This window comes from Sebastes fasciatus, chromosome 12 (assembly GCF_043250625.1).
Source record: "Sebastes fasciatus isolate fSebFas1 chromosome 12, fSebFas1.pri, whole genome shotgun sequence".
NCBI lineage: Eukaryota > Metazoa > Chordata > Actinopteri > Perciformes > Sebastidae > Sebastes > Sebastes fasciatus.
The window spans coordinates 30583185-30597973 of NC_133806.1; the positions used below are offsets into that span (position 1 = coordinate 30583185).

Below are 14789 nucleotides of genomic sequence, written 5' to 3' on the forward strand. Positions count from 1 at the left end.
GACATAAGAGAGGAAGAAAGAAAGAAAGAAAGAAAGAAAGACAGAGAGAAAGACAGAAAGACAGAAAGAAAGAAAGAAAGAAAGAAAGAAAGAAAGAAAGAAAGAAAGACGCAAAGAAAGAAGGAAAGAAAGAAAGAGTCTCACCAAGGAAACAATATCCAGCAGGAAGTCGACCAGCTGACAGAACTCCACCAATGAGAGTTCCGGAGGATCTGAGCTCCCAGCATGCCGTGGTGCACTTGTGCTGCTGTTCACTGTCCTCCTGCAACATAGAGACATATTTGAGATTATCTTATGATGAGAGCAGTTAACTTCCGTGATGCTGATGATGTAAATCTGTGTAGGCGTAATGGTAATAGCATCTTGGCACACATTAGGCTCCTGGTAGCAGCTGAACAACGTACTGAAACTAGAGCAGCAGACCAGCAGCATCCCTTTCACTCTTTCTAAAGATGAATAATGGATCACTATTTCAACACGGCTCCAGAAACATGACAGCCACTTTAGTTTTCCACAGATTTCACCCTCTGCTATTCAGACCTTAACTCTTTCTGATACTAGCTGGGTGCCTCATAAAGTGCAGACTTGAGGAGTTTTAACACACAAACCTGCAGCACTCCTCAAACCAGCGAGCGATGTAGTCCCACATGTAGTACGGCTCAAACGAGTTGAACAGCAGATTGGCTGTTTTAATCAGTTCTGCCGTCTTCTTGTTCTCTCGTAGTTTACTAAGAAAGAAGGAAAATTAGCATCATGCTATTCACAAAAACATCCATTATAATGATAGCCATGATTTAGGTTATATATTGTGTAAAAATATCAAATGTAATTTGCAATTTACAAGGCAACATTTACAACAATAGAATGTCAAATACAACAATTTGAATCACAAAAATTCGGAATGTTGGCCATTTCTCATTATTCTGACAACGTTTTTTTCTTTTTACATTGCATATATTTTCACTTCTTTGTTGCAATTTGACTTATTTTCCACACACTTTTTTCAGTAAGTTTTAAAGCTGTCATGTTTGCATGTCATTGCAAGTATTACTTAAAATGTTTTAATGTTGTAATTATTAGATGTTATTTGCTTTAATATACAGACGTAGGCAAAGTTGTTGGTACCCTTCCGTTAAAGAGAGAAAAACCCACAATGGTCACTGAAACTGACAAAAGTAATAATAAATAAAAATTTACTGAAAATTAACTAATGAAAATCAGATATTGTTTTTGAATTGTGGTTCAACAGAATCATTTTAAAAAACAAACTGATGAAACTGGCCTAGACAAAAATGATGGTAGCCCTAGAAAAGATGTAAAATAATGTGACCATAGGGACATGTTAAACTAAGGTGTGTCCTGTAATTAGCATCACAGGTGTCTTCAAACTTGTAATCAGTCAGTCTGCCTATTTAAAGGGTGAAAAGTAGTCACTGTGCTGTTTGGTGTCATGGTGTGTACCACACTGAACATGGACCACAGAAAGCTAAGGAGAGAGTTGTCTCAGGAGATCAGAAAGAACATTATAGACCTTCATGTTAAAGGTAAAGGCTATAAGACCATCTCCAAGCAGCTTGATGTTCCTGTGACTACAGCTGCACATATTATTCAGAAGTTTAAGGTCCATGGGACTGTAGCCTACCTCCCTGGACGTGGCCGCAAGAGGAAAATTGATGACATATTGAAGAGACGGATAATACGAATGGTAACCAAAGAGCCCAGAACAACTTCCAAAGAGATTAGAGGTGAACTCCAAGGTCAAGGTACATCAGTGTCAGATCGCACCATCCGTCACTGTTTGAGCCAAAGTGGACTTAATGGAAGACAACCGAGGAGGACACCAAATCATAAAAAAGCGAGACTGGAATTTTCCAAAATGCATATTGACAAGCCACAAAGCTTCTGGGAGAATGTCCTTTGGACAGATGAGACAAAACTGGAGCTTTTTGGCAAGTCACATCAGCTCTATGTTCACAGACGAAGAGATGAAGCATCCAAAGAAAAGAACACTGTACCTAATGTGAAACATGGAGGAGGCTCGGTTATGTTATGGGGCTGCTTTGTTGCATCTGGCACAGGGTGTCTTGAATCTGTGCAGGGTGCAATGAAATCTCAAGACTATCAAGGCATTCTGGAGCGAAATGTGCTGCCCAGTGTCAGAAAGCTTGGTCTCAGTTGCAGGTCATGGGTCCTCAAACAGGATAATGACCCAAAACACAGCTAAAAACACCCAAGAATGGCTAAGAACTAAACATTGGACTATTCTGAAGTGGCCTTCTATGAGCCCGGATCTAAATCCTATTGAACATCTGTGGAAGGAGCTGAAACATGCTGTCTGGAGAAGGCACCCTTCAAACCTGAGACAGCTGGAGCAGTTTGCTCACGAGGAGTGGGCCAACATACCTGTCGACAGGTGCAGAAGTCTCATTGAGAGTTACAGAAATCACTTGATTGCAGTGATTGCCTCAAAAGGTTGTGCAACAAAATATTAAGTTAATGTTACCATCATTTTTGTCCAGGCCAGTTTCATTAGTTTGTTTTTTTAAATGATTCTGCTGAACCATAATTCAAAAACAATATCTGATTTTCATTAGTTAATTTTCAGTGAATTTTTATTTATTATTACTTTTGTCAGTTTCAAGTTATTTCAGTGACCATTGTGGGTTTTTCTCTCTTTAACGGAACGTTACCAACAACTTTGCCTACGTCTGTATCCCAGTTGTTCTATTCTACCTTTTTTTTTCCCCCGATGGTGATTCAACAACCAAACTTTCATCATGGGGTTCATTTAAGTTGTATCAGATGTATTGTCTGAAAGCCAAAAGATGGGAAAGTGGTGTACTGGACTGACCTGCTGAGGTGTGTATGGTCTTTACTGAAGGGACTCTGGTTTTGGAGGTCCAGCTCTGTTCGGCACTGTGTGTGTAAGGTCCGAAACACCTCGATCAGAACATCCTCTAGGATTGCTGGTCCTGGAGGGGGACAAATACAGATACGCGAGATGATATACACAGTGGAAATATTACTTTCAGTTTATGTGACATGCATCATTATTTACGCAGTTACAACACTATCTAAACTGTTGGTGTCTACGTATTGACAGACTGGTTACCAAGTTCCGGTTTGTCCAGCAGACTGATGAGGATGCGAAATGGCTTGAGGTCGTGCATGAGGATGCTCTCTTCTTCCCCGCCTCGGGCCTTGCCCTGCAAGATCCCCACCATGGCCTGAAAACACACAAAACACATACAGATACCTCTATTACAGTAAAATATCAGAAGATATCTCTAAACTCCAGAGCCACTTTTGACACAGTACATTTATTTTTATTTTTTTATTTTTGCCTCTGATATTTGGCAGAAACAATTTCATATTTGCATTGAACACCCCTTTCATTTTTTTTGTGTGTGTTTCACGCTTCGTCTGTCACATAATGGTGTGAAGCCAGGAACAGACGGTCTCTGTAGTACCAACCTTCTCCCAATGGAGGGAGCACTATCTCAGAGCAGATGGCAGAAGAGCAAACAACAAATAAAACAAAAAAACACTTTCAAAAACAAAACTTCCCCTCCTGGTCGCTCTATTCCAACCCCTGGAGTACCTGAGCTCATCACACGCCAGGAGGGCAAAGGCTGTTTTGAGCGTGACAGGACAGATCACACAAGTGTGTCTCTGTGAGTGTGTGTGTAAAAGACTTTGGGAGAACTGGGAACTGTCTTCAAAGGACAGGCTACTGGGAATAGGAGAGGAGAGCAGGACGTATATGCAAACCCCAGAGAGGATGTGGGAGGTGTGGGAGGAGAAGGATTAAAGGGAATGGATAAACTGTGTAGCAGACAAAAGAGGGCCAGATCTGCCAAATTGAAGACGAACCCCAACCGATACGCACACTCTTCCCCACCCCACATATACACACGTCTCACATCTCTGGAGTCATCTGATTTGGGGATTATTTTAGAAGCCAATTTTACACATATGAAACCATTTTTCATTTGTGACCTTTTTGCAATTAGCTTGAAACCTTAGACTGTGTATAACAAGTGGACGTAGTCACCGTGACGTCACCCATTGGTTTGTGGACTGCCGTTTTGAAGCCTTGAGTTCGGCATTTTGGCCGTCACCACCTTGGTTCTTTGCAACCAGAAGTGACACGAGAGGGCGGAGCTGAATTTGCCGAATTCACACCAGGCAGCGGCGAAGCACGGCTCGCCGCAATAATTTAAGTTTTCTGCGGCCGGGAGGCATATTTATGTGTTTCAGGTGGTAAGAAATTATTTTGTAACATAGGTGAACATGTCACAGGATCAGTTTACTGACTGATTGTTCACTGTCCTCTCTGGCTGCAATAAAAGTTTAACTTTTCCCATCTTTTGTTTGGCCGCACTTCGCCACAGAATCAACCGGCCGCAGCTCGCTGAGCTTGGGAGCAGCCGCCACAGCTTTTCATAGACATTGCATGGCAGTTCGTCGCAGGACACACTTTGCTGCTGCTCTGGTGAATTTGGCATTAGGCGGCAAAAATGTTACAATTAACTTTCATGAACTGAAAACCCATTGTGAAAGGGTTAAAGTACTAAGACGAAAACACGGACAACTACCAGACCGGACAATGCCGTGGTAGCGACCTGTCAATCACAAGGTAGCCACGCCCTAAAGCATCCCCTGCTTTATGGTCTATTTGACTCTAAATTGGACCATAATTTACTAAATGAACATCATGCTGTATTGAAGACTTGAAACTAGTGATTGAGACCTGTCAAGTAATTATGAGATCCCTCGTCCCCTATATGTAAACCCTCGCCCCTGGAACGGGCAGCCTCGGGCCCAAACAGAGGGCCATAGGCGGCGTCGAGACAAATGGGAGAAAAACAGAGTACGCGCTCGGGGGCATTGCCAGCCTTACCCTTACCCTCGTCAAGCCGCTAGAGGGAGGCCGTTCCAACGCAAGTGAATAACAAAAAATGGACATTTGTGACACAGAATATGTAACCACTAATCAATTTAACAATAACTAATGTTAGTAAAAAGAAAGTGTTAAGATTTATTCCTGATTGAATAAGGAAATATACATGAAAATCAAGTATTTAGTAGTTATTACCTGGGTGAACCCAGTGTAGCCAACAACCGGACCCTTTAAACGGAGAACTGGTTCAAGTATATGCCTCCTGTGATAGGGGTGAGGAGTAACTTGAGGGATCTAACAGACCATAAAGTCATGTTTACAATGTTTACTGAGGTAATAAATCAAGTGAGAAGTAGGCTCATTTTCTCATAGACTTCTATACAACCAGACTTCCCCTGCTGGCTGTTAGAAAGAATGCAGGTTTAAGGTACTTCGACATTGGCTTCACTCTTCAGACCCCGGAGTTGCCCACTGCTTGAAACCTCACCTGGACTAGCATGTCTTTAGAGAAGGTGTTGAAGTAGTGGCTGGCGTGATCCTCTGGGTTGCTCTGACGAGTGCTGCGGGGGCCTAATTTCACCCCGTTGTTGTCAAAGCCTTCAAGAAACAAAGACACAGAGTTGAAATCGCACAAACACTCAGATGTGCATCCAGCATATTCAAGCATGAGGCAAGAAGCAAAGCCCTTATCCAGAGTGGAGCAAATGTTGATTTAATTTCTATCGAGATAATCTATCTGTATCTTCCTGTATATCCTCCTCTTCTTCTTTGTAACGTCCTAATCGCCGTTAGGGATGGGCGGATCAATACTGCGGAATCGATACTTCACAAGCTACTCATTTGGTATAAAAAATATTGATAATAAAATTATATGAATACAAGCGTGGGAGGCTGCATCACTTCAAAACGTGTTCACCACATTTGTATAATGATTACAGCGGCACATTGTCGCACACTTCCACATTAAACATGTGAGAGAACAGCAGAAAGGAAATGTAGCGTGGTGTCGTGCTACTTTTCAGCTGCAGATAAAAATACATCAAGATGCACTATTAGTGACAAAGTGCCACACACAGCAACACGAGCAACCTCTTGAAACATTTAAAGGCAACACACCCTAAAAGTTATAAGGAGGCTTATTATTTAATCATAGTATTTCTGTAAATACTGGAATATTTTTTTTATACTTAATGGCACAAACAATTTTATTTAATTGTACTCATATTTGCTTTTGCAATAAATTTGGTATCGATGGCCGGTATGTGTCATGTGATTTGCCTTTGAGTGTAATGATCTTTTTTTTCTAAAAATGACCATTATTTTGAAAAATCACATACCCATTTAGGAAATGATCAGTATCTGTATCGTTAAATCGGTATCATATCGAGTCTGAAAAGTTTGGTATCGCCCATCCCTAATGGCTGCTGCCGACATCACTCAGATTTCAGCTATGGTATAATAAAGTACATCTTGGACTGCTTCACGCTATAGAAGCTTTGACAGATTCAGAGTGGTAGGACTTGAACATTCATTCATTCATTCTCCATCTTTATCCATGCAGACACTTACCAGCATGTTCATCCACAGTGAGTTGCAAACAAGAGAAAACAAAGTAAGATAATGACCGCAGCACATACATCCACACATTCCTGTAAAGAGTTACCTGATATTCTTGGACTTCCACAAATGAAAATCCCCTTATTCTCTAAAGTATCTCTCTAAAGTAAATGATGGGAGGGAACCCTGCTACATGTGAATGTCAGTACTGTGTCTGTGTGTGAATTTCGCACCCAGCAGCCAGGCGTAGAGTCTGCGGTTGAGGGACATGTCTCTTCTCAAAACCACATGCAAAGCTGCTGACAGGATCCGGATCATGTCAGGGCGAGTCGCCTGAACACAACAGAACAGACCAGAACATTTGTGACTGTTTCTCTCTCCATTTCACACATATACATACAAACACACACACTGCAGATGTCAGTTAAGAGCTGTGTCCCGGCTCTGACATGTCTAGAAATGTTCTGAGGTCAAGGATTTAACAAGCAGCCAGCATGAGTCACCACTGTGGCTCTCTGTCATCAGGCATCGCTCTCATCATGATCACACACATGCAGATGCAATAAGAACAAAATGCACATATCTGAAATAACAGAACAACAATGTCAATACTAATACTAATATTAGCCAATATATAAACAGCTTGATATATCAATATAAGTATCAATATATATGGATACTTTGGTCTAATAACTGTAAGACAGACACACACAACATGACCACACTGCAGTTAACACACAGGCCTGTACATTTAGCCAGACCTCAGTCCCACAGCTGTCCTTACCTGGCTCATATGGAAGGGGAAGCAGAAGAGGATCAGGTCCAGGGTGCTCCTCTGCACCAACACACTTGAGTCCTGGACTGAGGTACTGACCGCCTCCACCTGGTGAGAATAGAGACACACTATTATTCACCTTCATATGTATATTAAAACAATGTAGAACATTGTACAACATTAAACCATTTGAATCGACAAAGTGATTCAAGTTAAACCTGCGATGGTAATCCATCTGAATGTCATTCGACCTGGCTTATTATCCTGGGTTAAGGATGTGTCAGACACTACTTGGCTTTGTTAATCATTATTAATAATTTTTTATGTTACTGATATTTAAACATTTCATCTGATGAAATACTAAACAAAATACATGCTCAACACAATGTTAATAAAAGACACGCCGTGTGCAAATTAAGGTTTTAATATAATACCCTTTAGGGCTGTACCAAATGCCTTTTTTTCACATTCAAAGTTTCTATTCAGGTTTTTGAATGAAGCTTCAAATGTCTGTTGTCATATTTTATGACATCATCATCGTAAAACAATTAATAAATAAATCCTCAAACAAAATCCTCAATTTTAATTAAGTGATTCATCGGTTAAATAACTTTTTTTTTATTAAATCAACTTTCTTTAATGACTATTACTCGTCAGTTTCGCTAACATAAACACATGTAGGTGCGCCACGACGTTTGCTGTGTGTGTGTGTGTGTTTTTTAGAGGGAGTGACAAAGAGAGGCGAAGGCAAGGTGGAAGGTGGACTACTGCACGCAACGTTTCTGTAAATTATTAATAACTTACTCGGAACGCTACTTTTTCACCCGCCCAACCGAACTGTGATATTTTCTGGTAAGCTTACACAAACCCGCACGACCCGCACGTTGTGGGTCGACTCGTGCGTCACTACTCGCAGCCATCACTGGAATCTAATTTTACAAATAGTATAATACTAATAATATTAGTGTAGCCTGATCTTTATCTGAACCTCTGCAGAAATACCAGGTTTAAACACAATGAATACACATGCAAAAAAAAGCTGTGTTAAGAATGAAGCTTTGAACTATTCGATACAGCCCTAATACCCTTCTATTCCAAATTTGCATTTGGACACATACTGTATATGATGACACCTGATGAAAACATTGAAGTGATGCTAAACAATCCAAATCACTGAAACATCAGCTTCACTAAACTGCAATTTTGGAGGATTGTGGTGTAAATGTCATCCCTCAGAGCCATGCGTGGAACTATCAGGTGTGCAACTTAGTGTACTGCCATGTACCATGAGCTCAATGTCACTGCCCATGACATAGAGCTGGTCCTCCATGGAGAGCTTGCGATTGAGGTGCAGCAGAACAAAGGACACCCCGGGGAGACGCACGGCAGGGCTGGTCAGGATGCTGCCCCACAAGGCACAGTAGAAGGCCGTCTGCTCCACCGCTGCAGCCACCTTCTCCAACAGGGTGTTGGTTCTGAGGAAAACACAGAGAGAACACAGCGGACATGCTTATTACAGTACGTACACACCAGCACTGACCTCCGACCACACTAGCACTGCACAGCGATACAGTCTACAAAGCAATGCTGGCACTCAGAAGTAAAAATACTTGTTTACTTGTTTTCACATGTTGTTGGCAGACTAACAGTGTTTCTGCCCTGCCCAGAGGGAGGAAGTCACTACGTAGGGTATTTTTACAGGATGTTCCTGCTGGTTGAGCACAATAACACATTTATAATATTTAATGAGTAGCATTAGTTGACCAGGTTTTTATGCTCCTTGGTTTACGTAACATCAAACAGCACAATTATCATTAGTACTGTAAGTAAACAAAAGATATCACAAGCACCAGAGAGAGAGAGAGAGATACATCATTCAGAGCTGGTGAGTTTTCTCTGAACAGACCACTCACTCACTGCTGTTTATGAGACCATTTGGATCTCCCTGTGAAGCTTTTCATTTGCCATTTACACTATCTGAGTAGTTTATCTTGCCAGTATCCATGCATAATACTAAATTTAAATTGGGCAAACCAGGTGAATCTGTGAAATCTCAGTTACAACAGACGGGACACTATTGTGTGATTTAGGCTAATAAGACGGGGGATTTTTTTTTTTTGCAATCCGAGTGCAGCTTTAAGACATTAAGAAACTCCTCTGTGTGGAAAGTGAATTACTGAAACAGTAACAGGAAATGGCATCAGGAGGTAGGAAAAATAATGCAACCTCCTATTAACCTCTGCAGTTCGACATAAACAAATTAAACTCAAAGGAAGGATGCAAAACACTGCAAATCTGATATAAAAGTATTAAAACAATAACATATAAAGAGTAAATTTAAATGGAAAACAATACGACAGTATCCACGTTGACCCCTACAAATTTTTTTTTTTTTTAACAGCTGATATTTTAACAACACGCCAGGAAAAGGACAGGTGTTACTGATAACATTAATTACGTCTGCCATCAGTCACACCTGTGCTTTTCCTGCTATAACAAGTTCAAAGGTCCACCATGAAAAGGTCCAACTGTATGATGTGAACAAAACAAAACAAATTCTTCTATTGTTTTTTACTTCTGTGATTATGAGTGTCCTGCAGTATTGTTATACTACATGGTACAAGAATTTGTCAACTACTTTAAAGTCAAAACTGCTCCAACAAATGAAAATCTGCTCAAAGATTGTTGGTCAACCCCTTGAGAAACTCTATGAATCAGCCTATCATAATAACATCTTAAGGCTGGCTAACAACATCGTCTCTAACCCCAATCATGTTTTGAACAGTGAATATCAACTGTTACCATCGAATCGGAGATACAGGGTTCCACGATTTAATAAGGTTAGACTGAAGCACTCTTTTTTGCATCAGTCAATCCTTAAACTAAATATGGAGCCTAATCCCAGATCAAATGTGCGTTAAAGGGCCCTGAATATTGTTTTCTGTGATTGTAATGTTTAAATGTTTGTATCCTTGTTTATCGTCTTTGTCCTTTCTGTGATGTTGCAAACGGAGCTGCTGTTATGCAAAACAAATTTCAGACCTGTCTGACAATAAAGTATAAAGTATAAAGTATGTATGTAGTCCCCCTCTACGCCAATTATGTCATTGTGGTTTAAGATGAAACTGCAGCGCCCTCTAGGGTCTGTGAGAGTAATTATAGTAGCACTGATGAGCTCAAGCATTTCCCTGCTTTTTAATATTTGTAGAGCTGCAACAGTTAATCGATGAATTGATTAGTTGTCAGATATTAAATTAATTGGCAATTATTTTGATAATCAGTTTGAGTCATTTTTTAAGAAAAAAGTCAAAATTCTCTGATTCCAGCTCTTTAAATGTGAATATATTCTGGTTTCTTTACTCCTCTATGACAGTAAACTGAATGTCTTTGAGTTGTGCACAAAACAAGACATTTGAGGACATCATCTTGGACTTTGAGAAACACTGAGCGACATTTTTCACCATTATCTGACCTTTTATAGACCTAACAACTAATCGTTTAATCGAGAAAATAATCAACGGATTAATTGACAATGAACATAATCCTTCCTTGCAGCCCTAAATATCTGAGATATCATTCACAACTATATGAACAAATAATAATGTGAATACATTTAATGATTAAATCAATATATGACAACTAAAAAATAGAAAGTGTTAGATATATATTAAGAAAATACTGTAATTTTTTGAGATAGTAAATGTAAACATAGTAGACACACATCTGCAGGTCATTCCTGGTATCAAACAATAACCATGTTTTGAACTGGGAAGTCTCTCTCAAACATTAATCTTGCAATGACTCATACATCTCATTTATCATTCATACAATCTGAAATCAATTCCCTTCTACATCATGCTATAAAAATGCTTTCTCCTAATGGCCTGTTGTTTTACTTTCCATTGCTGCTCTTCTCACCTGTCGTAATACTCAGAGCCCTCCTCCAGACCGGGCAGCACCCCGGTCAGTAGTCCCTGTAGGCCTGGTTTCAGAGTCTTTCCCAGAGGCAGGTAATAGGTCTCATAGAGCCCCAGCAGCACCGGCTTCACAGACATAGCGGCGTTGGAGAGTAAAGGGAAGAGCCCGGAGCTGCAGGGGATGAAAAACATATCAAGGTTCTGATACTAGCTGAAAACTTGATATCCAGCTGGCCACTGTGAGTGCTACTACAGTATTACCTGTAAAGGAAGAGGTCTTTGGCCAGCCTCTTGGGTCCAATGATCTTGAAGATGATCTCGTACGTCTCCAAGGCCTTGCGGTGGACCCCGCTGGGCAGGGCGGGGTGGAGGCATTGGGCCAGCCGTTTGCCTATCGTCAGCTTCTTAGGAACCACCTGGTATTTCGCATTGTTCTGCAAAACCTGAGGCAGGATGTAAAGAAATGGAAGATAAGAGGCACGCACAGACAACAGTGTAACAACCAGAATATGTATCTGTGTACTTCACACAAGAGCAGGTTATGTGTTAATATGTGTTTTCAGATACTTTTGTATTTCTTGTCATGATATATGATGGCTTACTAAAACAAAATACTTGTTTTTTTATGTATATTCAACCTGTTTGGCATAAGCACTAATGAAAACTTAACATCTTTACTTGACAACTCATGCAATAACAGTAGCCTGAATTCCAACAAAGTGTCAAACTGAGGCTCACCTGCTACACTGATTCATTATTTTGAACACAATCTGTATATACATATATGTTTGTATCATAGACTGTATATAAAGATGGACGACATGACAGCTCCCCAAAAGTGAAGCCTCTGAATCTGGCTGCAAATGACGTCAAAATCTCAAGATGGCAGTTTCTGTGTCCGGGATATTTTGGCTTCACTTTTGTACAGTGGGAGGAAGTGGAGGCGCGTCGTCCATCTATATATAAACTCTATGGTTTGTGTTTGTGTCTTTGCCTTCTGTACAACTTGTAATCTAGTGGAGTGTATGTCAAACAGTGTCCTGACTGAGATCGTTACCTTGTTGAGTTTGCCCAGTGCAGAGATGAGGTCTGCCCACTCACTGGAGTACTCAAAGTTCTTGAGGGCTTTGTCCACTGCTGCCACATAGTTCCTGTACTTGGAGTCACTGAGCAGCTCCACTTCCTCTGCATTCATCCTCCTGGGTGGTTATTACGCTAATGTAAAACACCAGGCATGCATATGTACATCACACCTGCAATGACAAACAAAAAGAGAAGAGAAGATGAGAATAAGAAATATCAACAACACACACTCACTGATTAGGAGTTCAAGTTTAGTCATCTACATGCTTGACCGTGAAGAAAAAAGCCTGAGGCTATCAATCAGTACATGGTGTGGCTGGGGACATTTTTAAAGACGGAGTCATAATATAAATTACATCAGGGGGACAAAGTCTGACAGGAGCAGCCACTACAATCTTTGTTTTACGTGTTTGAAAAGAAGAACTACGACCGACGTGCTGAATCATAGGATGACCTTGAAAAAAACAAAGTTTAGAGAGGACGAGAAGTCACGAACTTTCACACAAAGTTGCCACTTCAAGAATGTAATCTTTCAGGAACACATTTATGTTGAAATGAATGACGCTACAGGCAACATATTTATGCAGCTGGTGAACAGGAGAGGGATGAGTCTGACTGGTATTTCACATCACAAGGCAGGAGGTGTATAAGTGTAGTTTTCTCTCAGAACATTTGAATTACAATATGCTGATAAGTTATTATGGAATTTTTGCCCAATGATGCCAAAAAATGTTAAGTTCATGCTACACAGCGTCAACCACGCTGACAAGCTACCATTAAAAACATAAATACTGTTATGACAAAAGCTACATTTACTTCTCTTTTATATGGAGTCTTAAATGCATGGTTATCAAATTTAAATTTGACTTGTCACAGCAGTAGAAGCGGAACTAATAACATTAATGAGTAGCAATAAGTGTCCCAGGTAGTCATATCAGTGAGCCATCAGACACACCTCAGCTAGGTTATTACTACAGTAATTAATGTTATTAATCACACCTGTCAAAATGTCTGCCGGGAAAAGTGTCATTAGCAGACAGAGAAGTGAACAGTCTGACATGTTTTTCAGAACATTTGAGAAGTATACTATATACCAAGCCAACATTTGTATGTGGGGCCCATGTGGGTAGGAAATGGGCTGAAAAATGGGCCCTATATGGGATTGTCCATGGGTTCCATAATGGCCTCGTGCCAATTGCCCTTGTGGGTTTCATGCAGGAGTACACTAGGTGTTATATGGGCCCAATCTGGGCAACATAAACCAAAACCCAGCTCGGCCCCAGGTTTAAGTTCTATGTGGGAACTACATGGGGACTATGCACTAATTTACCAGTAGTGCCCAACCTAGAACACACTTGAGTAGCCCACATGGGGAGCCCATGTGGGACCTACTTAGTTGATCCAAGTCCCAGATAAGATGCCCATTTTGGGCCCATAGGCAAGGCAAGGCAAGGCAAGGCAGCTTTATTTGTATAGCACATTTCAACATACCCACTTGGTACCCAGGTACCCCCAGCATAACCCATGGTGGGCCCACATAACCATGTTGGCTGGTAGTTATTATAGTTATTCAACAACAGAGTGACTGAGGCAGTGTTGTAGATGACAAATCAGGGAAATACAACGTTGAGTAAGAGACTCTAGTTTGTGGCAGCTGGTAGTTTAGCTCTCACTGAGCTGACAATTCTGACTATGGCTGTAAAGTGTCAACAACCTGCTAGTTACACTGGAGCAGGTACAGGACGCACCTGTCCTACAAGCTACAGCAGCTGGAGCTTAGAGCTATAGGATAACATCCTTTGGTGGGAAATACATACAAATTAATATAAACGCACCTTTTGCTAAGGAATAATAGAAACACCTTCATAAAGTGCCTTTATAATGTGAGAGAGAGAGAGAGGGACTGTTACAGTAGGCTACAGCTAACAGCTACCTGCTCACTAGCTACATGTAGGTGAGGTGATGTCACTTAGCTAACACGTACAAGTGTTAACATATAAAGCTGATATATCAAAGCTTACCGTTATAAGATACAGGCCAGCAGCTGTCATCCAATCATGAGCCCGGTTCACCGAGTAGAACCGGCTGACAACGTCAACAATATGAGTAGCAGGCTAGCTGCCGTCCCCGTCAGTAGCAGGTTGTTTAATGATAGAGATGCAGCAGGGCCCGGCTCCGATCTGTCACCGGATGTTCATAGAAGGCAGGTCCTCTGACAAGAACGCTTTGGAAGCAGACAATAGGTTATTATATTCTACATATTCTTATTCCTCTTGTGTATATAAACAGTGATGACCGCATCAGTAGCTTCCAGTGGCAGAGATACAAAGCGGACCGATGTACAGCTCCCAGACTGCACTGCAGACCTGCAGACGAGCTGTACATCCAACCAGAGACCAGAGCGGCCGACGGAGCAGCTCTGCTTCCGCATGGACGACTTCCGCCTCTCGGCCCAGTCAAGTTAACGGAGAGACTCAAAGTCACACAAAGGAGACTCGGAAGTGATGGGCTTTTTCATCAGAATAAAAGGTGATTATTTTCCACACTTCATTTA

At 41.0% G+C, this 14789-nt stretch overlaps 1 protein-coding gene across 3 annotated transcripts in view; it reads right to left on the reverse strand.

Moving 5' to 3' along the window:
* The window catches only part of dop1a (DOP1 leucine zipper like protein A), a 36161-nt gene extending 21556 nt beyond the window's left edge, over nucleotides 1–14605 (reverse strand). Inside the window, exons 1-12 of one of the 3 annotated variants that reach the window (XM_074654700.1) lie at nucleotides 14257–14605; nucleotides 12210–12405; nucleotides 11414–11595; nucleotides 11154–11324; nucleotides 8521–8710; nucleotides 7245–7343; nucleotides 6694–6793; nucleotides 5391–5500; nucleotides 3113–3227; nucleotides 2852–2972; nucleotides 609–728; nucleotides 145–262 (exon numbers count right to left, since the gene is read on the reverse strand). In XM_074654700.1, coding sequence (XP_074510801.1) covers nucleotides 145–262; nucleotides 609–728; nucleotides 2852–2972; nucleotides 3113–3227; nucleotides 5391–5500; nucleotides 6694–6793; nucleotides 7245–7343; nucleotides 8521–8710; nucleotides 11154–11324; nucleotides 11414–11595; nucleotides 12210–12347 — 1464 coding nt within the window. In that variant the 5' untranslated portion in view covers nucleotides 12348–12405; nucleotides 14257–14605. The remainder of the gene's footprint in view (nucleotides 1–144; nucleotides 263–608; nucleotides 729–2851; nucleotides 2973–3112; nucleotides 3228–5390; nucleotides 5501–6693; nucleotides 6794–7244; nucleotides 7344–8520; nucleotides 8711–11153; nucleotides 11325–11413; nucleotides 11596–12209; nucleotides 12406–14256) is intronic. The other 2 variants (XM_074654699.1, XM_074654698.1) reach the window with 2 other exon arrangements.
* Between the last annotated feature and the right edge of the window lie 184 nt (nucleotides 14606–14789).